Here is a 25,169-nt window from a genome sequence, read left to right as displayed (position 1 = left end):
GTGGATCGGGAAGCTTTCGCTGAAGTGGGGCTAGGCAATCGCGTTGGTGATAATGCAGGCCTACTGATAACAGCTCCGATTTCGATTCCCTGATAATTCACCCCACCAAACCACTATCAAGACACGTAATCTCGTTCGGATCAAAGTTCGAGGGGTCCCACCTCTCCCGAATCTCCATCTCCAGCGGGGCATTATAGTTCCATAATGCACGAAAGCTCCAATAAAATGCCGCTCATCCGGACAAACACCTGATTATTGCTCATATATCTGGTAATCTTTATTGTCCAACTAAATAGCAGTGATGGCAGGTGCATGGGGGGTCCGCAATCGGAATCGGATTTGATCGGTATCCGGCTTAGGCGTACTTGGGGGCGTACTTCTCGTACACCTTCACGTAGGCCTCCTTGGCGGCCTCCTTGGAGAGACCCTTGTTGGAGCTCCAGGCCTCGTACTTGGCCTTGTCCTTGAGAGCCAGAGCGCCGGGCTTCTCGATGTTCACATCGCCAACGGTGGCCTGCTTGAAGAGACCGTAGAATTCCAGGAACTCGGCATCGGTGGGCTTCTTGGTGAACTTCTTGGCGAGTTCAGTGGCTTCCTCGAACTGTTCAGCAAAGGAAAGTCGGAGTCAGGGAATTTGGTACTTATATAAAACACCATAACAGTGAGAAATGAATGGGAATTTCCTCTTATGCAATCTTTCACTAATTTGACGTTATATCCAAAGTGCAGAATACTTACCGACACCATGTTGCTAGTATAGGATTCTTGTTGGTAATGCTGGAAATTTGAAGGTAATAATCCCAATTAAATATTGAGCTGAACAAGGATCCTTGGCTAATGTGCTTACCGCTGAAAAGGCAAAGACGATTGAATACTTTTGGGTCTTTTATTCGCGCTTATAAAGCGTCGAGACCCTTTCGTTTCGCTGCTGGTTTATGGACGCAAGGCAAATATTCCCATTTTGCTGGTAATCAGCAGATATCGATATCTTTATTTCACTAATTTCGTTGCCCAACTACAAGCGGGCGACATTGTCAAAGGTAGCGATATTGGAGATAGCCCCCGGATACACTTATCGTTTATGGTCCGTTCTGGGAGCCAAGGGCGCACTCCGGCCGGATTCACCTGCGAATTTGTCTCTGGACTTTAAAGCTTTTACGATTAGCCATAAATAATGACGAGCTCCGTCCGAAGTTCATTATCTCAAATTCGAGCTAATAATCAATTTCTGTGCAAGAGTTTGTGGCTCCTTGGTCAGCATCAGATGATTTTGCCCCTTTTTATTTTATAATGCATTATACAATTCTAATACATCAAAGTAATTAGAACTCTCCACTTTGTTCCGGGTAGTAATAATATATTAAATGTTTCTGAATGTTTTAAACATTACTTATAAATACATATAAAAAAGGGACAACGTTACAAGCAATGGTTGAACAAGTTGGCCAAAATTTAATCTTTTTTTAACGATTAAAATTTTTTTCATTTAACGATTAGTTTTTTTTCATTTAACGTTTAATTTTCTGCAGTTGACCACTTAAATTAACTCACCTCCTAAAAGTGTGCTAAAATTTGAAGAACAGTTTTCTAATTATTCTTCAATGTGTAAAAAATATATATACTTTTGTTAGTGTTGCTGACTAACAAACTTGTCTGTTTTCTTTTTTTTTATTTAACAGGACACACCCGCACAGTGGTTCCCTTTGTATGGGGAAAGCGGCGAAAAATACTTCTAGCACAAAACTTAGCACAAAATATTCTTATTTTTGTAGGAAAATTATATTAAAAAATCAGCCGGATCGGACCGAGTACGGGACCAGTACGGGACATCACAACGTCGTACATAAAATTTTTTTCTTTTAACTTTATTCTAAATACCACTATTTATTATACAAATGCCTTCCATTGCAGAGTAATGTCGATTTATAAGGTTTTTTATTGTCTTTACGGACAGCTTCACTTGCAAGTTGCTCAGGCTGCAATAATAGATTGATATCATGCTGTCTCTTTCGATGCTATTATTATAAAACATAATAACAAAAACATAAATAAATTAGAATAGCTAGACCAATTATTTGAAAGTAATGATACATTTAAATGTAAATACCAATACATTTAAATTGAATGTCGCGGCCATTGCAATAGCGGGTACCCGCTACCCTTTTCTTGATTAAAAATCCAGCCATATCAATCATTCACAATCTTACACGTAGTCTTTCGAATGAGTAACTTTTTACCAAAAATATATTAGTAAGTTAGTATGACAGCTAAGGTGGAAAATTTTCAATACACACTTTTTGTTAGATGAAGTCAAAATTATTTATTATTTTTTTTATGAATGGGACCGTCATATTATAACTTTAGAACCATATTTGTAGAGCCTTGAGTTACTTATGTATATCGATCAGACTTAAGGCAAATATATTATAATGGTCTATCAAAAATGTGGCGCCAGGTGGGCAGTAAAATGAATAATAGAAGAATCAGCTAAATCTGATCAGGGTAATATTATTTTAATTATCACATGCTTATCAATCGAAAATAAAAACAATTTAGTCTATATGTTACATTTTCCAATCCGATACAGCCTAATCAGATTAGGATAAGCATGAAGTGGAATGTTGTGAAAGAATGCCGGTTGCGTTCAGTTTAAATGCATACGTGTTTGGTTTATTATAAAATTACAATAAATACAGAGTTACAACAATTATCCAACGTAAGCATCGTTAGCTGGTCAAGGGAATGGGTCTAGCACTAGGATGGCACTTATTCGTACTGGGGAGCGTACTTCTTGTAGACCTCGATGTAGTAGGCCTTGGCATCCTCGGCGGTCAGACCGGCCTTGCTCTTCCAGGCGTTGTAGCGAGCCTTCTTCTCCTCATCCTCCGGCTCCTCGATGTTGCAGTCGCCGACGGTGGCCTGCTTGTAGTAGCCGTAGAACTCGAGGAACTCCTCCTTGCTGGGCAGGTTCTTGAAGTTCTTGGCCTTCTCGACGATCTCCTCAAACTGTAAGATGGCCAAAGAAATGGTTGGTTACACAAACGATCCATCGGATGATTAAAAAAACTTACGGTGGGCATGTTGGTGGCTAGTTGGTTTCGACAAACAAAAACAATCTGTGTGCGGATTTTGGGTTGAACATCGTTTATATATTGGCAAACATGGCTCACACCTTTCGTTAATCTTATCAGGCCCCCACTGCAATTGTAGTTCCCACTTGGGCTTATCATAAAAGTACTTATGTATATATATACATATATATATTTGCGGGTAATCATGAAAAGTGAGAGTTCCTCTTTGGGGCAGTGAAATATATAATTAGTCAGACGGCAGCTTATCAGTGGTGCTCTTGCACTTGCCAAGAAAAAAGTGGAGTGAGCCATATGCAGCAAGCTATATACCCACTATCTGATTGATTGATTGGGCCGAGCCCCAACAACAAATACAAATACAGAAATCTGGATAGCCAAAAGGCCAATACTTTAATTAATGGCTAGCCCATATTTTCCATAGTCATGGACTCTGATTTACACCTAATTCACGTGAGTCAGATGCTATTATTTGTTATCATGGTGAAGTCGCACGATCTGTTACTAAGAATAGTTCTTCGGACTTCTGTGGTAGGTAGATAGTAGTATCTACTCGCAAGTTTCCCCAAAAAATATTAATTAAACTATTTGAGCGGCATTATGGATACCATGTTGGCCAATGCACCTGTTCGTATTCAAACTAATTAAATTTCTCAATATCAATTGAAATGGCCTATATAAGAGCGCGTTTGGTAGAGTGGACTAACTTAGTATCTTTTACAAACTCAGCAAAATGGTCAGTTTTGAGGAAGCCGCCGAACTCGCCAAGAACTTCTCCAAGAAGCCCACCGACTCCGAGTTCCTGGAGTTCTACGGTCTCTTCAAGCAGGCCACCGTTGGCGATGTGAACATCGACAAGCCCGGCATTCTGGATCTCAAGAAGAAGGCCATGTACGAGGCCTGGAACGCCCACAAGGGTCTCTCCAAGGATGCCGCCAAGGAGGCCTACGTGAAGGTGTACGAGAAGTACGCCCCCAAGTACGCCTAAGGCCAGACTATTCTCCAGACTGTTCTCTATCTGACAAATAAACTCGAAATCTTATTATGAATATCCATAATGCTTACATATTTCGCTTAGAAGGCGGCCTCGGATTGGGGCATCGAAACCGCGGCTGCGATCAATGGCTTGGCCTGGCCGGCCTTCATCAGCATTACCCGGATCAGGGAGTTATCCGGCGTGAGGCTGGCCGGTGGCAATTTGTCCATGGGATCCAATACCGCCACCACCTCGAAGTCCACCCGCAGAGGAACTCCTGGCAGGACACTCGGCAGTCGGGCCAGTGTCTGCGGAATGGTATAGTGGCGCCGGTCCGCGTGGAGCAAAACCACCAGATTGGAGGCCATCTTGAAGGTGGACAGGTTCTGAACGGTGAGGTAGAGCCGAAAGGAGGGTCCACTGCCGCAGACCTCGGCGGAGAGCTTCACGGGTGCGTGGGTCAGGTCTCCAGATATCGTGCTCTCCGACGAGTTGATGGCATCGATGGTTGCTCGGGCTGCCGTGTGGCGAAGACGCCACAGCTCCATTTGGAAACTTCCGTAGGTTGCTGGATTAGGGAATGGATACACATGACAAATTCAATTTCAATCAAATTTTCACAATGAAGAATCACGTTCGAATCGATTTTAGTAGGAATTCGAGCCTTTATCATATCTAGGTAATCTTTAAACTTATGGAAAATTACGCTTAGTTGTGATTATCCCTTACTGGTTTGAATTGTTACTTTCCAACTTACATTTGGCCTGATGCTTCTCTCGAGCTGCCTGCTCCACAAAGATGGAGCTCTTCTTGGGCTTATCCAGAATCGAAGCATCCACGATGGATTTGTGATCGCCCAATGCTCGCTTGTTGGTCAGATCACCGGCCTTGGGCTCAAAGCGGGACACACGTCTCAGAATCTTAACCACGATACCACCAGATTGAGTGACGAGCGTGAGGACATGATCCTCCATGCCCATTCGTCCGTACAGCATGGCATCCACCGTCTCCTCCAGAACAAACTCGTCGACGAGGTAGCGCTGCAAATAAAACTTGACCACTCCTCCTCTAAGGGCAATGGCCACCAGGGTGAGTCCCAGATGGGTCAAGGGCAGCGGTAGGAGGCAAACGGGTAGATCGGCCATGGGCACCTGGTATAACAGCTTGCCCCGCTTTGAGTAGCACAGATAGCGATTGTCCATGGTGGAGGCGATTATCGTCTGATCGATGGGCAGCAGTAGGAGACCGGTTAGGGGGATGCCCAGCTTAAATATCTCCTGTCCATCCGATTGGCTTTTCCGCAGGAGGTAGACACCGCCATTCCGCGTGGCCACCACGATGCAGAAATCCGTCTCAAAGGTTCCCTGCACGGAGATCAGGCTCGGCACGGCCGTCTCATCGTCGCAGGCCTTGCCCTTGTAAACCAAATTGAAGCCCTGCGGCTCCAAGATCATGATGTGCCCGGTATCGGTGGCCAGGACCAGGTGGGACGGGGGATTGGCATCGCTTGAGATGCGCTTTATGCAGCACATGGCCACAATGCTGCCAACCCGACCCACTGGGGAGTCCTTGTGCGTGGCAATGAAGTGCTCCCGCTCTTGCTCGTCCATTTGGAGAAGTCGCTGCGATTTCCGCGACAGCTTGGAGTGGTCTATTGTTTTCAGGGAGTCCAGCAGGGCGGGATGGGCACTTGGCTTCACAACCGGCAGCTTGCGCCATACCTCCAGCTCCAGATCCTCGGAGTCCTGTGCGGGAATCGTGTACTTAAAGTATGGCTTTAGATGGCGATAGAAGAGCACTGACTCAGCGATGGCCACGGCAATTACTAGAAAATTGTATTCATAATGGAATCTACTTTAATAAGATTAAAATGCATAGTTATTTCTACCCGGCGTCTTGGGCTCCGTTTCGTCGATGTAGAGACTTTCAATGGCCGCTGGAATGCCCGGCAGTGGCTGCTCGTGCTTGAGCTTTAGACCACGGAAAACCTTCAGCGTGGCACTGGGCTCCTCGGCGGCATTGTCCAGTGAAATGTCTGCCGCCAGCAGCCGGACATATCCGTCGCACTGCACGTCGCTCAGGGCCATGCAACTGGAGAGGGTGGTGAGATGCGGTGGAGGAGCCTCCTCCGCCGTGTCCACGTGAAGCCAGTTGGGAGCACCGGCCATGGCAGGATCTTGGTGAAAAATTTGCAGCACAGTGTGAAAACGAACAGGTGATTCAGGACATGCTTTTGTTTTGGTTTTTCTTGTCCTTAGCAACCAGGATGACAGCACATTTTTTGTTAGTTATTTAGGTTTTCTCTTAAAAACAGAAAATGTTCATCAACACTATTCTAAATGGGTAGGTCCACGTATAACTAAAAAAGCGTTTGGCAAAAGGTAAAACTGCGATCGAATTACGGGTGATAGAAAATTTGATTTAAATTGCCCGCCAAAAGTGCATTTTGCCTTGCATTGATCTGGTCATACTTTAGGCCGGCCTGCTAAAGACGTGCAAGCATCGACAGTACGTGTTATCGATAAGTGCGAGGAAATATTCGATATCAACGTCAATTGCTTATCGCAAAAAACATTCGCTATAAATATCATCTCAGCGACACCAGACGTTGAATTCAATATTTAACATTTTGCATACATAAGTGACTAACTTCGGCCCATTTAACTGCAAGTGATGTCGGCGCTAAGGGACGAGACCCCGCTTTTTCACAAGGGCGAGATAGTCCTTTGCTACGAGCCGGATAAATCGAAGGCCCGTGTTCTTTACACCAGCAAGGTAAACACACACATACACGCGCGCGCATTGAAATGTCAAGCAAACGTCATAGGCGAAGTTTTCACAAATGATTTTCCGTTTCCTGCAATTTTCCGTACTTGCCGCAGGTGCTAAACGTCTTTGAGCGCCGGAACGAACATGGCCTGAGGTTCTACGAGTACAAGATTCACTTCCAGGGCTGGCGCCCATCCTACGATCGCTGTGTACGCGCCACCGTTCTGTTGAAAGACACCGAGGAGAATCGCCAGTTGCAGAGGGAGCTGGCCGAAGCTGCCAAGCTGCAAATGTAAGATAACCCCCTAGATATATATATATATAGATATATCGCTAACGAGTTCCCCCTTCTTTTCCGCACAGTCGTGGTGACTACTCCTACAAGGGCACACCCGATAAGCCATCTGCTAAGAAGAAACGCGGCGGAAAAGCAGCCCACGTTGAGGAGCCAATAGTGGATCCACTCGACACGGGACATCTTGAGGCGGAGCACGAAATGGCGCCCACTCCACGAGCAGCGGGCAGCCGGACGCGGGACAACAGCGGTGGCAAGAGAAAGGAGAAACCCCCGCCACCCGATGGCCGATTAAAGGGAAACCGGGGCAGACAAACCGAGACTTTCTATCACAATACCACAAATGATGTATCGGTCGATAGCCATGTGCCACAAGAGGATCGCATTATGATGCGAGTCAGCGAGCGATTGCGAGAGCTAATAGAGTACGATCGGAATATGGTCAAGGTACTAGGCAAACAGCACGCACTTCCCGCTCGTGTGCCCATCGTGACCATCATGGAGAACTTCGTCAAGCAACAGGCCGTGGAACTAGCTATTAGCATCAAACAGGACAGCTCGAGGGCCAGGAACACGCAGAGTCGCAATGCCCGAATGGAGCGGGAATACGATCGCGTTATGTCCACGTTGGTTACCACTCAATATCAGACTTAACAACCCACTTATACTCTTACTTATTAACAGTGTCTGCATGCTGAAGGAGGTGGTAGACGGATTGCGTATCTACTTTGAGTTCCACGTGGATGACCACTTGCTGTATAAGGAGGAGAAGGAGTACGTCCACAACTACCTCACAGACGCCAACATGCGCAACTGCAGCCTAATATTGAACAAGTCGTACGAGTACATCAATCCCAGCGGCGACACGGAACTGATCGGTCTGGACGGCACGCCAGTGGGAGAAGGGTCGGGCGACACCAATGGACAGATCGGTGTTAATAGTCTCGGCGGTCCGGAGTACGAGAAGCAGTTGCAAAAGTGCCTTCTCTACATTGTCACCGCCAGCGGAAAAAACACTGCGCAGGCCTATGAGAGGACTTCTCCATACACGGCTGCCTACAAACTGCCCGTGGAGATGCGTGGATTTCTGAGCGAAACATTCAAGTGGCGGCTTTTATCAGCGGAATCGCCGCCAGAAAAATCCATGGTCTTTGGCGCTCCCCACCTGGTTAGGCTAATGAGTATGTACCATCTTTTTCGCATTCTATAACATAAATTAAATCATGGTACTTGCAGTTAAAATGCCCATGTTCTTAAACGCATCACCGATCAGCAACAAGAAGCTAGAAGATCTTCTTCCCCACCTCGACGCCTTCATTAAGTAAGTGTGAGACCCCTACCTAGTCCATCACGAAGCTAATCTGTTGGTTTTGCAGCTACTTGGAGAACCACAGGGAGTGGTTCGACAGGGAAAACTATGTTAACTCCACTGCCCTGCCCCAGGAAGAGCTGCAGCGGGAGCTGTTGGACTCCCTGGATGGGATTGCTGCTTAGCTTTAGTTGATCGTAGTTATATAGTTTATTTATTATTACGATTAAAGCTTATGTTCTTTTATTTAAAGATTTGTAATTGTCGTTTTGGTTTCTTCAACTACACACTTTGTAAACAACGCACTTCTATATAAAAAAGTCTCCTAATGTGATCGTATAATCGAATAATGCCTATAACTATATATGTTAAATATTGAAAATACGATTTTAACATTTTTTTTTTTTTTCTTATCCTAAGTTTTAGTTGAGTAGTACATGCTAGTATTTTTGTCATGCCTGTTTTTTGTGCTCAAATATATTCAAATATATATAAGAGTTGGAAAGTTGTTGTCTTTTGTATTAAGAGTTTGCGGACCTTGACTTGGAATGTGCAGGGAATTCTTAAGATTTGTATAACTTCTCAAAATATTGCAACTGTAACAACTATGTATGTGCTGATTTGTGTTTCAGATCCTGCTTAGAAATTCGAAATTGTCGCTTGGACGGCTTGGAGTTGGATGCATTCGCGTTTGTAACATGTGTAAACTTGGGACGTTAACTTGGACGATGACTGATCCGGACTGGACCGCTTGCCCTCACTTCTGTCGCTTGGTGGCACTGCTGGCCGTGGGTCGCATGAAGCTGCTCACGGATCTACTGCTGCTGGTGCTCCTCTGCTGCGGACTGGGGTTCGCACTAATCCTGGCCTGCTGCTGCTGGTTCAGGGCATTCTTCACCAGCACCACGCTGCGAGCGGCGCTCATTCGGGACTGTGACTGGGGTTGGGACTGGGACTGGTTTTCCTTAAAACTGGTGCTACCATGGATACTCGATTTCGGAGCGGTGTTGGACATCTTGCTGCGCACCAGGATCACACTCGGTCCCACACTCGAGCCGCTACTACTACTCCTGCTGGCGGGGACTCCACGTCCCTGGCTAGGTCGCAGGTTCTGCGCGGCCAGTGGTCTTTTGCTGGGCGAGGAGTCAACGGACACAGTGGCTCCCGCTCGCTGGACGGCGGGCAGTCGTCTCACCACAGTTTGGGTGGACGCTCCACTGTTGATGGACGATCGCGAGGAGCGCAGACTGTTTCTCGAACTGCTCCGCTCCACGCCGGCAAGAACCTGTTGCTCCTGCGGAGAGCGCCTCACAGCGGATGCGGATCTCAGCGGAGCTGCACTGGCCAACGGCTGACCGTTGGGCATGCGCAGCGGTCTGCTGGCGGAGAGGCTCCTCTTGACCGTTGCAGTTTGGGTGGCAGGGATTTGGTTTTGTGACTTGCTGGCTGTCGATCCTGAGGGTCCGGAACTCTTCATCCTGGCCTGCTGCAGGCGATCGGCCAACCTACTGCCCATCTGGGTGATGCTGGTGGTTGTGGGCTTTTGCTTCTGCATCGGCCGGTGGCGGGCAGGAGTCTCGTTTACACCCTCGTTGCAGGAGGAGTTGGTGCTCTCGCCCTTTCCGTGAGACGGAGTGTCTGACACAAGACTTTGAGTCTCCTCGAAGCCCTCGTCATTCAGTTCGTGGTGCCCACTGGCGGACAGTTTTAGCTTGGAGGGCGTGATCTCCCGCGGCGGACTCCAGGGTCGTTCTGGAGTTCCCGTGGGCGATTTAAGATTCCGAATGGCCTCCCTTACATCCTCCTGATTGATGGAGCTTATGTGGCGACCCACCTTCTCCAGCTTGTTGATCGTGCGCTCCTTCTGCTTGGTCTTCTCGGGTGCGGGTGGCTCTGGCTTCAATGGAGAAGTCTTTGCCTCAGCTGAGCTGGTGGTCAGGGTCTCCTCATTGCCACTGCTGTAGTCCGTGGGTCTCTTGTAGCGTCGTGTGCGGCGAGCCAGGGCATGGCGATCGAAGTGACCCGGCGCATCCTGTTCCGCTGGGTTGATCTTCTCCTCCGTCGCAGCCTTTGGTTTGTCCGTCATGCTCACCGTGACCACTGTGGTGGTGGGCGTGGCTATGACCCGTCGGCTCACTGGTGGCGTCTCTATATTATCCGCATCCACGTCCTTGGAGGAACCCTGCATCTCGTTTTGGGTCTTGTGGTGACTGAGCAGGCTGGCAAAGGTGTCGTCGGACACTTGTGGCTTTGGTGACTTGGGTGGCAGTGGATGCTCCTCCGGTTTCGCGGGCTGCAGTTCCCGGCTGGAGGATCGCCTGATATAGATTTGCAACCGCTCGTTGCTCTTGTCCCTTTCACTTTGTTTCTGGATAAGGGACTTTCGGCGATCTTCCTCAGCTATCGATTGCAGTGCTATGGGACTCGACTGTTCCTGCGATCGCTGTCGGCGATATTGACGCAGTGCATCGTGCGGCTGGGCATCGGCAATGGCCTGTAGATTGGCCACCACGTCCGTCTGCTCCAGCGTCCTTGAGGGCTTCCAGTCGGCGTAGACGCGCTGGTATTTGCCGGACTCCTGATCCATTCTATTAGTGGAGTTAGTGGGATTCGTGGTCGTAGGCGTATTCGTTGGCGTAGCTGTCGTCGTCGAAGGCAGGATCTTCTCCTCCGGCAAGGGGTCCAGTTTTCGTTCGTTTTCTGCGAACATAGAATGTATCTAAAAGATCCATTTGGTCCTGAGTTTGTGAGGGGCATCTTACCAGTTTCGTTTTCGAGCGATCGCCTATTGGCGTTGACCAGACGACGCTTCCGCCTGTACTCCTCGTTCTGCTTCTCATCGCTCTCGTTGGATTGAAGCCATGTCTCGATCTTCTGGCGCCACTCACGGGATATTCTGTAAAATAAATCATTATTTGTATATTAATATGTGGAAGAAAAGGCGTAGATGTATAAGTGATAGATATATATATATAGATAGATACTATAAGATACTTTAAGTGAATCTCTCACCTTGGTTTCGCATCCTCGTTATTAGACTGCGTCTGAGCAATCGCCGATCCACTGCCCGTGGGCGTATTCGCTGCCGTTGTGGGCGTTCCAGCTGCACTGGCCAATGGAGATTGTAGTCGCTCCTGGACATTTTGCTGCTGCTGCTGATGAAGAGGAGCCGGGGAGCTGGCTCGTTCACGATCCAGGCCAAAGTCAATGTTGAGCAAATCGGGTCGTTTGCGACTGGAACTTCCGGAGCGGGCACGACGAGCCCACGAGCGATCCAAGCTGCCGTAGGCCGCCTTCCGCTCCCTGCTATTGTGTCCATCGTGGTGAGGACCCGTCGAACTCCGAAGGAACTCCATCAGGTCATCCTCCTCGGCAAGAACTCGACTACGCCGGCGCCTCAGACTTCCGTTGGGTGTGATGTCCGGAGAGGCGCCGTCTTGCTCCAGGCGGATGAAACCATTGCTGAGCTCTCCGGATCCCAGGTGGCGGCGACTCAGCGCCGGACTAGCCCTAGGATCGAAGAGAGCATCGCCCAAGAAGGAATGCTCCGAGTCCGAAACTGGCGTTCCAGCCTGACCAACTGCAGAATAACTTAGTAAGTAAAAGAATTTCTTCCAAGAAGAGGATGCACTTACTCTGCCTGGCTCTGCGGGCCATCTGCTCCTCGCGCTGCTTCCTCCTGAGCGTGGCCTGCTGCTCCTGCTGCTGGCGGCGCTCGTTCTCTTTGACCGCCTGCTTGAATTTATCACAGAAATTGTGGAAGATCTTGAAGCACTCCTCCAGCCGGAAGGTGGCCGCGTCGTCGCAGAAGAACTCGGATATTTTGAGCCGCATTGACTCCACCTGTTTCATGCCAGCTTGGAGGACGGATAGCTCGGATTCGGCGGCCTGCAAAAAGTCCGCCATTTGCTCCTTGATGTCCACATCCGTGGCAGGTTGTTCGATCTGCCTGGCTATTCTTCTGATCCTGCCGTCCAGTGTGTTGATTTCATTGTTGATCTGCTCTGATGTGGTTCTATAAAAATAAGAAAGTTGAGTAAAGGATAGCATTATATGGGATGAATGAAGGATTCACTTACTTGCTGGCACTTTCGAGGTTGTTCAGTTGTCCTGTGAATTGAAGCAGTTCGGGATTACGTTTCTCCGCCTGAAGAGCCACAAAGTGGATGAGGTTCATGCCCGGTTTATTTGCCCGGATGTCAGTTAGCTTTTGCAGCGATGATAGCTTCACGCCCGCCGCATTTCCTGCATAACCGCCGGAGTTAAGGAAATTTCCAGCCACAACGACCATGTAAAGGACCTCCTGAAGAGTCTTGTTATTCAGTAGATCGTCGCCAGCATAGAGCATCGAGTTGATACAGGGCTCCAGATAGGCCACATTCGCCGCAAACTCCTCCTTGAGCAACATGCTCTCAATCCGCAATTTGTAGCTATACAAGTTAAAGGGTAAGGTGAGACAATAGTAATGTATATTTATGGATAACTACTTACTTGGGCACCTCCAGCAGCTGCAGCAGGAACTTCTCGGCATTGCCCAGTCGTGCCTTATCCCCGTTGAATCCCTTCAGCATGTCCAGCTCATCCACCTCCGGCATTATCTTCAGCAGACCCCTCAATCTCTCCGCTCCGATCTCCTCGTGGGCTCCCTGCCGGATCAACTGGATGATGTCGTCGTTGCTGGTGCGGAATTGCTTCAGGAAGATATTCACATTCAGACTTCGCTTGCCGTCAAGCAGGGTGATCTCTGTGCTCTCCTTCTTGGATTTTCGGTCGAGTGTATCGCAGCCGTTGGATCCGGCGGAGGCCTGACTGCCATCCCGTCCCAACTTTGGTGATCCCTGCGCACTGGCTGTTTGCAGGCAGAAGAGTCCCTCCATCTCGTTCCAGTCGATGTCCTGCATCGGGCTGTCCTGGTGATTGCTGGCCACAATGCTCCAGATGTTCTGCTTGCCCAGGACCTTGTTGTGCGGTATCTTGCCCCAGTTAATGGTCTTCATCTTGGCCTTGGGTGCGGGTGTGTCCTGTTGCGGCAGCAGTATGGCAGTGGCCACCGCCTCCGCCGCCAAGTGATCTGGTGTCCTGGGCCGTGAGGCCATTTGCATCGAGGGCGGAGGTGGCGGCGGAGGCAGGGCGCCGCCATTGATCATGGGCGGTGGCGGTGGTGGCGGTGCTGCCCCATTTACCGGCGGTGGCGGGGGCGGTGGTGCTGCAGGTGCCATGGGTGGTGGGGGTGGCGGAGGCGTCGTCTTGGCCGACACGCCCACCGGCTGAGAGGGCTTGCGGGTGGGGCTGCTGGCATCGCTGCCACGACAACTCTGGCAGGCGAACTTCTGGCTACTGGGCGTGCGCAGCAGGCGCACCGAATCCTCGTGACTCTCGAGGAGCGTGGCGCGGTGGACCAGACGCTCAGTGGTGTCCCAGATTATATCGCTGAGCGGCTCCTTGGGATCGATGCGCAGCAGGTGCTGCAGTATGTTGAGGAATGGCACTTCCTGCGGCGTATCAGCCACCTGTGAAATATAATGTGAAATATAACATGAAAAAACATAATAAGTTACTTGGTGAAACCCATTACCATAAAGCAATGACTATGATTCAATGATTTCCGCAATGCCAGTCGCAATAACACATACGTCCTGTTGCACACTCACCTGTCGCAAAATGGCGTAGAAGACATCAAGGTGCGAGTTGAGATTGATGCCATCGGGCGCCTGAAGGCTCTGGGCCTCGTCGCATTCCTGCTGCTCCACGAATACGTCCAATTGTACAATGATATCGCCCACACTTTGTGCGACTTTTCTGTAATGCAGAATGTAGCAATGATAATTAGATCACTGGCACTTAGAGGGTTAAGCTCTGGAAAATCTTGGCATTCCGTCCGACAGTCCGCACTAATTATTCAAGCTGGCATTGCTGCTGGCAATTTGTAGTTTGTAGGTTTTGTGTTGACACAACTCACTGGCTTTTAATTTATTTCCTATTTATGCATGAATAAATATATATGTATTTATGGCCCAACAGGAGGAAGGGGTTTATCCACAAGTAGTCGATGCTTGCCAGAATCGATAGAGAACAACAAACTCCGCCTCTGACATTGAGTAACCTCCGGAGGCTGCCAACAAAAAAAGGGGTGGCAAAAGGACCTTCGACCCGCTGCACACTCACTTGAGATTCTGCACCAGTTGCAAGGCGGCGCAGCTGTAACGGGACAGCGAGCCGCAAAATGTGAGGCGCCGCTGCAGGTGCAACGGCGATGGCGATGGCGTCACGGAAGTGGAAGCGAAACCGGAAACGGATGACGCCGATGAGGCGGACTCCGATGAGAGCGATGGCGGCGGCGAGGGCGATGCTGACGACTCCACGTTGCCTGCCTCGAGCAGCCTTGGCAATCAAAAAAATAAAAAAATCACTTCTACAGGCACATCATTTCACACGCGGCGTGCAAAATCGTTAGCCTTGCGCAATGTCCTTGCTGGCAGCTCCGCTTTTGGCCTTTTGAGAATTGATATCCATACATCGACTAGCACTTTTTTGTTGCCCGTTTTAATTGCTTGCCCCAATCGCTTTTGCGGTTCGAACGAGAGAACGGCCAGAATGGCAATAACGAGGACGAGACAGCCTGGCACTATACAATGTTTGAGCTATGGCCACGACTTGGCGCTTTGGCGGCACGGAGAGCCTCGTCGCCAAATCCGAGTCCTTGTTGTTTTTGGCGGCCACGTGCTGCGCGCGCAGGAGTTTTCCTCACCATTTGCGAAGCGCCCACGGCGGCCTCTTTCATATTCCGGAGCAAGTTCGTCAACATCCATCGTGCACATTGGACACGCGGACACTAGCACGTGATTCTCCGCTTTGTTTTGTTGTTTTGGCCAGCAGTTTCTATTTTGGTCCGTCACGGAAGTTGTTTAGGGCTTTTGGGAGTTACTTACTTGCGGGGGCACAAGGAAATTGGGTAACCAAAACGCCAAATTACAAAACTTTAAACGGAAGCTTCAACTAAATGGAAGGGAAAAAACGTGCGGTGTAAATCCAGGTAAACTTTTAACTTAATATTGAAAGAATATTTGTTTTGAATCCTTTTAAACTAATTGTAATAAGATGCACTTTTTCAAACCAGCTTAGCTACGTTTGTTATTGAAGCAATAAGTCAATAAATATATTTTTACCCAAGCTCTTATTTTAAAAAGGTGTTTTTATCCCCTAGCTGCTGTTTCCAATTGTGTTTCCGACTCTTTGGACACTCCATAAAAATACTTCAGTAATCGAAAATGTCTATTCTTGACACGGTTCTAACAATCCCCCTGAAATGCGATACTTTGGAGTTTATTTTTAGCAGACATTTATGAGTTTGACGGTAATTCGATACTAGCACACATCCATCATTCTCGGGTTGATAAACAACTTAGATTCGGATTTCGATTCGATTAGAACACTTTATGTAGGAGAACAATTAAAAGCCGCTTAAAGCATCTGGACAGCTTCCAAGCTACGCAGAATCGAGACTCGACCGAATCTCAATGGTTCTCCATCTCCTCCAAATCGAATGAAATAAGAGGCGGTCTCAAATCAAAGCGCTATGTGGCTGAATGAAAACGTTTAGGTCGATTCGAAATTCCAAATAAATTAAATAGCGCCAGAAAACTACGCATTTCGTTGATGTGTGCGCGTTAAAATTTTAATAACAATAGAACTGAAGGGGGATCCTCGTCTGTTTTTGGGAATGGAAAAATGCCACAAGACAAATGGGCCGGGACAATCAATTAGTCAACTGTGTGCTCCAAACTGACAAGCCGAGGAATCAGCCAGCTTGTTTGTTATTGTTCGCATTTGGGCTTGAACTATTTTCAAAATTAATTGAATTTGCTAGTTTTCCAGCTAGCTTGTTCTCTCGCGTTTTCGAGAGCCACAAATTTGTCAAGCAGAGGGCCATAAACAAACCCGTTTTTGAAGGGTGAGTCGCAGATCCGACTAATTGATTTATTGTTGACTAATTAAATATTGAATTAATTGGTTTGCTCGCAAGCGGCGCAAATTATTTGCATAAGGCCCGATCATCCATTCAAATCTCCTCCAGTTTGAAGATCAGATCCTCTCCTCTTTTTCTTAATATTTTTTTTGGCAGAAAATTAAAAACGATTTCAAAATCAGCAAATACCTTGATCTTGTCTTGTTTATCGTATCGCCATGTAGTCCCATGCAAATTAAATGTGCGTCTGACTCGAATAAAACATAAAAGGCAGCAAATGGCAATCGTTAAACTGTTTGTGATACTCATTCGCTCGATTGTGGGAGCCTTTTCAGGGTTTTTCATCCAACTCTTTTATTTATTTGAACTTCACACGATCGCGTCGAACTATGAACGACGCCCTCAGCAAATCTGGGTGCTTAAATATGTCTCGTCTTTGGCATTTCGATGAGCGTCCTCCTAATCGATGCACTTCAAGTCAAAACTCACCTTAGGTTATTGAGCAGCGGCAAAACTTTGAGACCTGTAAGACAAAGGATAAATTTGTGAATTGTGGGCGGTTTTGATGGGATCTTTGACTTACACTACAAAAATGTTAAACCATTTAAGCTATTATTATATTTTCAGAATTATATCTAAGATTTGAACCCAGTTTTTGTGTGGCTAATGTGGTGATGATTCGTTGCCCCTTTGGACAAGCGGGATTGCCATAGACAGCGAGTCAACTCAGACCCGCCCAATGTCCACTGAATCCCGACCGACTTCCGGTCAAGCTCGTTTTTTCGCCTTTTTGCTTTTATTGGCGCACTCAGCGATCAATTTATGCACTCGTACACAGAGGCACACTTCTATCCGTGAGTTGTAAATACAAATAATACTAATAATAATAATAAAAATTTAATTGCGAAAAAAGCTCGTGAAAGTCGTTGTCGCTTCTGTGCTATATAGCACATATAGCATGTCCCTCAGATCCCCTCGATCAGCCTTATTTGGTGCCTTGACGTTCATAATTTCGTTTTACGACTTTTTCGCTGCGCTGTCATTTCATTTGTTTGAAATTGAAATCCATAAAAGGCGTACAATTAAAATGCGTGTGCGATTCCGTGTGTGAGTGTGTAGTAAAAGTTTCTTTGTCCCGGTCTTTGTTTTTTTGTTTATTGGATATTCGGAAGTTGAGAGCTCCCAATTAGAAGGAGAGATCAATGATCATTGGATCATACTTTTATTTATTATGAACTTAGTATTTGTTCTCAGTTGAGGTCGATTGACCATCTATGCCCGGCAGCCAAAAGATTGGGTATTTATGTGCCGCACAATAGTTGAGATCGGGGACACGCCCAAGTGCACAATTAATTGTTTAATAACATGCCAGGCTGTGGCCAAAGAAACTCAACAGCTCGAAAATCAATTCTCCACTAACGATTTAAATATTCCACTCAATGGTGTAAATCTGTTGATGATTTATAAATCAATTGAAATTGAATTTTGCCAGCGAAACAGTTGAGCAAATAAATTTATGGTCGACTATGGGAAAAACTGTTGCGTGCCAAAGTGGAAAATCATGGGGCATAAATCTCGTTCCCCAACAATATGCCTCCCAGCCTGACAGATGACATACAACAGATATGATGGCTATATGGTTGGTCCGACGATCGGTCGCTTGGTTGGTGTGTTAGTTGTCCGGAGAATGGGAATGATTCCGAGCCGATAATTGGGCACTTAAGTGGCATTAGCGAGAGCCTCGCAGACTTTTGAATTGAAAAATGCAAATATTTGAAGGGGCGTTGCTGGCCGTTGTTCCTGGAAGTTCAAACAGGGGGCCGAGAAAACTGAAAAGAACTGAAAAGAGCTGGAAAGACAAAGTCAAAGTCGGGCCAACAGCCTTGAAACTGAATACTTCGATTCATTGCCAAACGAAATGCGGCCGTTGCCTGTCAAATGTGGCGTTCAGGAATGCCCCAGGAGGAGCCATCGGAATGGGAATCGATGTTTGGGGCGCATTCGCGGGTGGGCGTGACTTACATTTTGTGCACAGCCGTTGAGATTTCGAATTTGTCTTGCTACTACTTCGCTTTTGTCACTGCGCTCTTGTAATGCTGAAAAAGCGCAGCTCAATTTATTTTAATTAAGAACAATAAAAACGCCGCTTCTCGGTAAACTTGCCCCGTCAATACAACCCAACCTCCCACCCTCCCTCCATTTCGCAAGCAAGTGCAGCCCCACATTTCGGTGGTGCTGCGGCTGCGCAGAAGGAGCAGCGAGCATAAGAGCCACCACGCACGCACAACCGCGCTCAATCAAAGTCAGGGAGTCGGGTTGACGACTGGCAAGTACAGTGGGAACTTCCTAAAACGCACTTGCTTGTCGGTGTTGAAAAATGTGGGGTCTTTTATAATGGAACGATTCTGGATTTAACTTAGAATTTACAACAGATCACATATAAATCACACATTTAATTTACATATAAATCTTATTTTTAATAAGAAGTTCAATATTGATTATTTTAATTTTTCGGAACATCAATTTCTACCTCTTATTATCTATATTTTAGAAGCCAGACTGTATAAGGAGGTGGAGGTCAGACCAAATTGGTGGTCGCTAAGGGGTTTGGGGGTTGATGGAGTTCGTTGGCAGTTCATGAACTTTGAACAACTTGCAACGCCGAGTCGCCGATGAAAAAGGGAGTGGCATCTGCCACTGACAGGATGTAAATGAGTCCCTTGTTTGTCAACAGACGTCTTGTTACATACATATAAAGTACATTTTGTTCATTGGGCGCCTGTTCTCCCCTTGCAACTCATCTGCAGATGGAGCAGTATTAAATTTAAAGGGGTTCAGCGAAGTTGCAGCACTTTTGGGGCACGTTCGAAACATATTACTAAACTAACTACAAACACGTTTTGGATAAGCAAATCATTATCTATGCCAAACATCCAAAAATTTGTCACGTATCTTCGATTTGTTCCTTTGTCTCACAACTTTGAAGTTGTTGAAAAACTTTTTGTTTTAATGTTCAAAAGTTTCAGAAAAATCATAAATATTGCACAAATGTACATAAACGTGGGATTAATCGAATTACTTGCATAAGTAGATCAACAGCGATCGAAGATAAAGTTAAGTGCACCTTTTTAAGGCTATTTCACGAATCATTAAGGTGTAAATGAGCATTAAAAAGTCTTACAGTTACCCAGCAAGTCAACAAATCAGCAATTTCAAAATCTGTGCCTGCAATCAAAACGTCCTCAATGACCCGACAACTTTTGCCACAATTAATAAATCAGCAATAAGTAAACAATGTTCGTTTGACCGATTTTCCAGCAGCTCCAGTTCAAAGGACTCGCAGTGGGCAATTTAATGGCTTAAAGACGCGCCTCTAAATCGCCGGCACGTGCTAAGGTTACTCGGTTCGACAAAAGGCGATTTTGGCATTTTGGGGCTCTTCGAACCTATCATTATCTAACCTCAAGTCAACGAGCAGCCCGCGAGGGTCGCTGGTGTGGCTGCCTGAAATATGAATTAATATGGGAAGGGGACATGCAAACAGTGTATGTGTATCTGTGCATATACTGTATTTATATGTATGGGTATTGGCCAAACAGCCAGCCGGGCACATACGGTCAAGGGTAATGGCACTTGATCAGCGGGCACATCAATCAAATCAATGAAATCGAAGACAGCATCAATGGCACCAAACAATCGCAGGGGAACAACCCGTTGACTTTTGGCGGGCTTATCTCCATTGTAGCAAATTATCACTCTATTTTTATTTGGATATCGTATTATCGGAATAGATCGCTCTTCTCACCTATAAATTCGTTGCGAATGCGAATCCGCTCCTGTAGAGTGGCCGCCGAGATGATGACGCAGTTGATGAAGGCCAGCAGGGCGGCCTGGTAGTCCAGGGGCGGATGGGCAGCGGCACTCGACAGCTCCAGTTCGTTGATGACAATCTTGAAGCGGTATCGCTGCTTCTTGAGATTCTGCAAGGATATTACGATTGAATTAGAACAAATTTAACATTTTAGATACATCCAGGATAGGGTATTCATTGTATTCATTGAGGGATTATGTATATCTTGAGATTGGTCGTGAGTGTTTTTCCTAATCGTTTGTACCTCATCAAATGCTTTGTATCCCCACTTACCTTGTAAAATTCTAGGGTCTCGATGGCACGTGCATATCCATCGGGGCTGTAGGCGCACAGCGCGGAGAGGAGCTCGAAGACCTGCTTCTTGACGGTGGCATTCTGGGTGTCCAGGGCAGCGCCCAGCTTGGCAATGTAGTCACGATTCTCGACAATGTAGTCCAGGCCGATGCGTGAGTCCATCGTGGTGGCTTGGGGTGTTTAGTTTCTATTTTTTTCGGGGGGTTCTCTTCTTGGAACGGATCACGTCCCCAAAGTGGACGCTTTATTTTTGGGGGGACAGCAATCGGATCGAATCGCAGTGAGACGATCGATTGGGGCGGCTAGTTGCAAAGGTTGGGGTGCTCGCATGGAATATCTAAGCAGTTCACGTCATGCCGAACGCTGCTCGTGTTCTGAATCTGAAAAAAAAAATGGGGGCAAAACAGTGGAAAATTCAGTTAGTTGGGTTCAAGCTGTGATTGCATTTCCGATGATTTAGACCCTTCAATTCTCGCCCTGTCACGCGTTGTTCCATATCTTGTGGGCTTTTCAGTCCTATACCCACCCCTGCTCGATACCCATTTAATTAATTTACGATCGCTTCTCGTGGCACCGAGCTGCAATTGTCATAAATTAATTCCGACCAAGCAATCGCCAAGGGGCGTAACAGATTTTAAATTTTCTATCGGTTTTCGTTTTCGGATTTTGGGATTACGTTTCGGAGGCACGATCAAAGGCAACCTTTGGCAATGGCGACGGGTTCCGCCCTCTAGATCGGCATCTCAATTACCAGCAAAAACGATCTCGTTAATTTGTTTACTTTCGATTAGTCGCCGTCTAAACTGCCGACAAAGTCTGTCATTTGGGTTCGCGCGCATATTAAAATGCGATTTTTCATTAAAATACAAAGAGCGCCGATAAAATGCTTAACATTCTTGTTAAGAGCTCCGATCTCGAGTGGCACTTTGCGTTATTTGAAATTATAATTTGTGTGTGCGCTAAATGCTCATGTTATTGCCATTGTTGCTATTGTTTTCATTCCCATTGAGATGACTTTTTGAAACAAAACAAAAAAAAAGTGGAGATACATAGGCTGTGTGCTAATGAAATCACATACAACGACTTCGCAATTAATGGACAGACATCACAAAGTGACATCCTTGCGATATGCCTTATTGTCGTCCGTCCGTCACTTAACATGATATTTCCGATAATCCACTCAAGTGGATGGGCGAATTCTCTGGAGAAAAACAGAAAGCGAGTTCTCAATCAAAACACAGATACATTCGCCACTTTGTATCTTGTTCTCCGCCCGGCTTTCTCATTCGGATTTCGATGAGTGTAGATCTACACTGTGTCACACAACTGGGCTATGAGCTCAACCAATTAGCGAATGATAGTAATCTCGTAGTTAACCTATGTAAATTTCGCTCTTTAAAGGCTTCGCTTTTATTTTACTGCGATCTGGTCGATAAAAAACTGGCAATTTTGGCATGCCATTGCGAAATGGCACAGATTAATAAGATAGATATATATGATTTGGTTTCATAAGGAGAGCTTGTATCTTACAGATCTTCGAGATTGGTATAATTGATTTGGTATGCCTACGATGTTATTTAAGTTAGTAGTGAGCATTAGCGGGATTTGAAACAAATATCGAGATATGCGTGATATGCACAATTTAAGATTCCCTTGCATTGAATTTATTTTGAATTTTGTGAGCTAGTGTGCTGCTGCGGCGACTCTAGATAACTTAGCACAACACCCGCACACTTTTAACATCCCAGAGTGATAAATTAATAATGCTTATCTGTAAACTGGTTCCATTAGCCCAGCCAACCAAGCAAGCAGCCAACGTGCTGGACATCGCATTGTTGTTGCTATTTATTGCAAAACAGCAGCCACCTAAAAGCCAATTGAGTTGTTTTTATTTTGTTTTTAAGGGAAAACAGCGAAAGGGAACATATGCCTGGGAATCGAATTCGCAGCCGAAATGTTAATGAACCCGCCCCATAACAAATGCGCCGGAGTCTAATTAGAATTTGAGTTGGCCATTTATCTTGCCACAGCGTTTCGGGTAAAAAGCGGGGCGTTGACAGGCGCAAATGACTTGCCCCTCCGGAGGACAGGTGGCGACTCACTGGCGTCGTCAATAAAATGTCAACCACATGCCCACAAATTGCTGGCTGCCATTGTGGAAATATTCACCTCGTCATCGCAACGATGCTGGCAGCCATGTTAAAGTGCAAGTAATAATTCACGAATTTCAAAAGTTTTCCGTCTCTCCGACTCGCGATCGTTTTCAATGTCTCGCGACATTATAATATTGTTGTATAAATTATGCGGTGGCCCACGGGGCGTATGGGGCATGCGGTATTGGATATGGGCTATGGCGAATGGCTAAATGTGATTAAATGTTGTGCAAACTTTTCAAATCACTTGGGTTGGGCCGCGGAATTCATACTGCTCATCAGCAGGAAAACAGTGTCTAGGATACTTGACCAACTTGGCTGGGAAATCAAGACAAGTGCTTGAGGAGATCTCTACAAAGGTAAACAGCTGAAGAGCAACTACCGTGGCCACATCACTTGCTGTTGCAATAGGCGCAAGGTTCTTCCACATATGTGTTTCTGATTTCTGGCACCTGTAACAAATTGTAGCAAATGAAGCTGCAGGCGGCCCAAGTGGTCGTCTCTAGGTTTTTTCTCTATCAGCATTTTGGAACGGGTGTGTCTGCAGCTCTAATCTCGAAAAGCAACTGTTGCACAGTTTCCATAAATTTTTATTGAATTTTTATGGCTGCAGGCAGGCGTCATCGCCGCATTGGATTTGCATGCGATGTATGCACACAAAGGCACACCAAATAAATAAACATAAACATAAAATATAAAATAAACAGCCATTGAGAAAAGTGTTTGGCACTCAATAGTAAATGCTGATGATAAAAGTGCTTCGAATATGGAAACTTGGCAAAAGTATCATTAGGCTAATAGCATAATTTATCCCTGTCAGCCGTAGCGAACATCTTGATCTCTTGATTTAAATAGTTTAATCTCAGACGGAGCAACTTCATTTGAGTTGTTTATAAGCCAAGCTGCTTATCAACAAACGCCACGCAATTGTGAGAATGTGTCTGGGAACCAAACTGAAAAACAGTACAGACTCTTTGTTGTGCAGCTTTTGAGTTCAGTAAATTAAAATGGGAAAAAAACAGAAAAACGGAGCGACTTGGAGTCATAACACTTGACGACGCATCAGCAGCAACATCTCGCAGCAGCAGCAGTCGCAACACGACGAGTTGCAATCAAAACACGATCTTGGCGCTCAGCATTGACCTTATGACTTCTAAAATCGGTAAAAACATCTTTACAGCGCCATGTGGCACTGCCGATGTGTTTCCAATATGAGCTAAAAATACGAAACTCAAGCTGCGAAACGGCGGCGTACTTGAAATTGGTATACATTTTATAGCCTTAATATATATGTACGGATTGCCATTTTCAATTCGATGCGACTCATTCATGGGGCCAAAAAGTGGAAGGCACTCTCGTGAGCTGCACAATCATTGTTAAAGGATACTGCCTTGCACATTTCGGTTATAGGTCAAGTTTAAGTGGCAGACGCGAAGGTCGCAACACGGAGGCGGCGCAAATTGAGCAATTAGGGCGTGGCCGGAGTACGCCTCATTTGCACTTACTTGACTTAATTCGTCAATTAGCCGCTGCTAAGGTAATCACAGACCAGCTGGCCAACTGGGAAACTGGACAACCTCATCCACTTCAGACTCAGATTGAGATTCGAATTCGGATTCGTGGGCGTTCAACAGCCAAATTCAAGAGCCCCAACAAAGCAAATAAGTTTAATGATTTGCTCCGCGTGTTTATTGTATGGTCAACAAAGAACATTTGACTACGAAAATAAATGAGATGCAGCCCACGGGTCCAGAAAACAGTCTAAAAATTAGTAAAGTAGTGCGTAGGTTTTGCATTTCAATGATCACAAAACCGCAAAGACCCCACAAAAAGCGAAGCTTGTTTGAAACTAAGATGATTCTATTTTGAATGGGATAGAGTCGTATTGTGATGACTATGTAAATTTCGAAATCTAACAGAAGTATCTTCTTCACTGCATTGTAAAAATATTATTATTTACTTATGTAACAACTGGATTTTGGTAAAGTCGGTATGTACTCTTGATTTATGTTAATTGAGATCTATGTTTATTTAAAGAATTTGAGTACCGAAATGGTTAAATATTTTTTGTAATCTACAAATGTCCAAGTGAAATGTTATATTTCTATTAATATTTGTTCTCTTCAAAGACCCCCATCCCATTTCGAAAAGGGAGATTATTCGTGACTTTCTTGATTGGATTTCATTGGGTTCGCCGCGTGGCGCTAGTTGACATCTGACAGCAAAAAGCGGGCAGAGTCACAATTTTTGGGGAACGCACACACTGGGGGGAACTCCCCCAACTCTGTTTGCCATTGATGAGAATTTATGAACTCACAGTCACACGGACTTTCGGGTTAAATGGACTCAACTGGCAATGACAGAGCTGTGCACTTGGGGCTGCCAGTGAAAAACCCATCAAATGTGTCAAAAGCCGCTTCATTGGAAAATTTTCTATTGTTTTAGGG

The 25,169-nt window shown here is 46.1% G+C and overlaps 6 protein-coding genes across 6 annotated transcripts in view; 2 read left to right on the top strand and 4 right to left on the bottom strand.

The window, feature by feature from the left end:
* Positions 1-252: 252 nt before the first annotated feature.
* On the bottom strand, positions 253-897 carry LOC6611102 (acyl-CoA-binding protein). Its single transcript, XM_002035623.2, has 3 exons — positions 848-897; positions 739-777; positions 253-601 (listed from the first exon to the last, which is right to left on the bottom strand). The coding sequence occupies exons 2-3, from the start codon at positions 745-747 to the stop codon at positions 356-358; spliced, it is 255 nt and encodes an 84-aa protein (XP_002035659.1). The 5' UTR covers positions 748-777; positions 848-897; the 3' UTR covers positions 253-355.
* Positions 898-2,643: 1,746 nt separating this feature from the next.
* On the bottom strand, positions 2,644-3,157 carry LOC6611101 (acyl-CoA-binding protein). Its single transcript, XM_002035622.2, has 2 exons — positions 3,072-3,157; positions 2,644-3,006 (listed from the first exon to the last, which is right to left on the bottom strand). Exons 1-2 carry the CDS (start codon positions 3,078-3,080, stop codon positions 2,767-2,769), a joined length of 249 nt encoding a protein of 82 aa, XP_002035658.1. The 5' UTR covers positions 3,081-3,157; the 3' UTR covers positions 2,644-2,766.
* Positions 2,644-6,305, bottom strand: LOC6611099 (Bardet-Biedl syndrome 1 protein homolog). The gene is made up of 5 exons (XM_002035620.2): positions 5,954-6,305; positions 4,823-5,890; positions 4,155-4,633; positions 3,072-3,198; positions 2,644-3,006 (listed from the first exon to the last, which is right to left on the bottom strand). Exons 1-3 carry the CDS (start codon positions 6,231-6,233, stop codon positions 4,164-4,166), a joined length of 1,818 nt encoding a protein of 605 aa, XP_002035656.1. The 5' UTR covers positions 6,234-6,305; the 3' UTR covers positions 2,644-3,006; positions 3,072-3,198; positions 4,155-4,163.
* LOC6611100 (acyl-CoA-binding protein) lies at positions 3,806-4,140 on the top strand. Its single transcript, XM_002035621.2, has one exon. It carries the CDS (start codon positions 3,823-3,825, stop codon positions 4,075-4,077), a length of 255 nt encoding a protein of 84 aa, XP_002035657.1. The 5' UTR covers positions 3,806-3,822; the 3' UTR covers positions 4,078-4,140.
* A 332-nt stretch (positions 6,306-6,637) lies between the features above and the next one.
* On the top strand, positions 6,638-8,935 carry LOC6611098 (protein male-specific lethal-3). The gene is made up of 6 exons (XM_002035619.2): positions 6,638-6,840; positions 6,948-7,126; positions 7,198-7,755; positions 7,814-8,310; positions 8,366-8,450; positions 8,506-8,935. The coding sequence occupies exons 1-6, from the start codon at positions 6,739-6,741 to the stop codon at positions 8,621-8,623; spliced, it is 1,539 nt and encodes a 512-aa protein (XP_002035655.1). The 5' UTR covers positions 6,638-6,738; the 3' UTR covers positions 8,624-8,935.
* Positions 8,659-25,169, bottom strand: part of LOC6611097 (formin-J) — a 28,307-nt gene continuing 11,796 nt past the window's right edge. Inside the window, exons 2-11 of the mRNA XM_002035618.2 lie at positions 20,549-20,949; positions 20,210-20,384; positions 16,894-16,927; positions 14,090-14,237; positions 12,930-13,948; positions 12,518-12,868; positions 12,074-12,453; positions 11,451-12,018; positions 11,201-11,334; positions 8,659-11,138 (exon numbers count right to left, since the gene is read on the bottom strand). Of these exons, the coding sequence (XP_002035654.2) occupies positions 9,196-11,138; positions 11,201-11,334; positions 11,451-12,018; positions 12,074-12,453; positions 12,518-12,868; positions 12,930-13,948; positions 14,090-14,237; positions 16,894-16,927; positions 20,210-20,384; positions 20,549-20,731 (4,935 nt within the window). The 5' untranslated portion in view covers positions 20,732-20,949 and the 3' untranslated portion in view covers positions 8,659-9,195. The remainder of the gene's footprint in view (positions 11,139-11,200; positions 11,335-11,450; positions 12,019-12,073; positions 12,454-12,517; positions 12,869-12,929; positions 13,949-14,089; positions 14,238-16,893; positions 16,928-20,209; positions 20,385-20,548; positions 20,950-25,169) is intronic.

Source organism: Drosophila sechellia, chromosome 3L (assembly GCF_004382195.2).
Source record: "Drosophila sechellia strain sech25 chromosome 3L, ASM438219v1, whole genome shotgun sequence".
In the NCBI taxonomy this organism is placed as follows: Eukaryota; Metazoa; Arthropoda; class Insecta; order Diptera; family Drosophilidae; genus Drosophila; species Drosophila sechellia.
The sequence above is the reverse complement of the archived record's forward strand: the minus strand, read 5'-3'. Positions and strand labels throughout refer to the sequence as shown.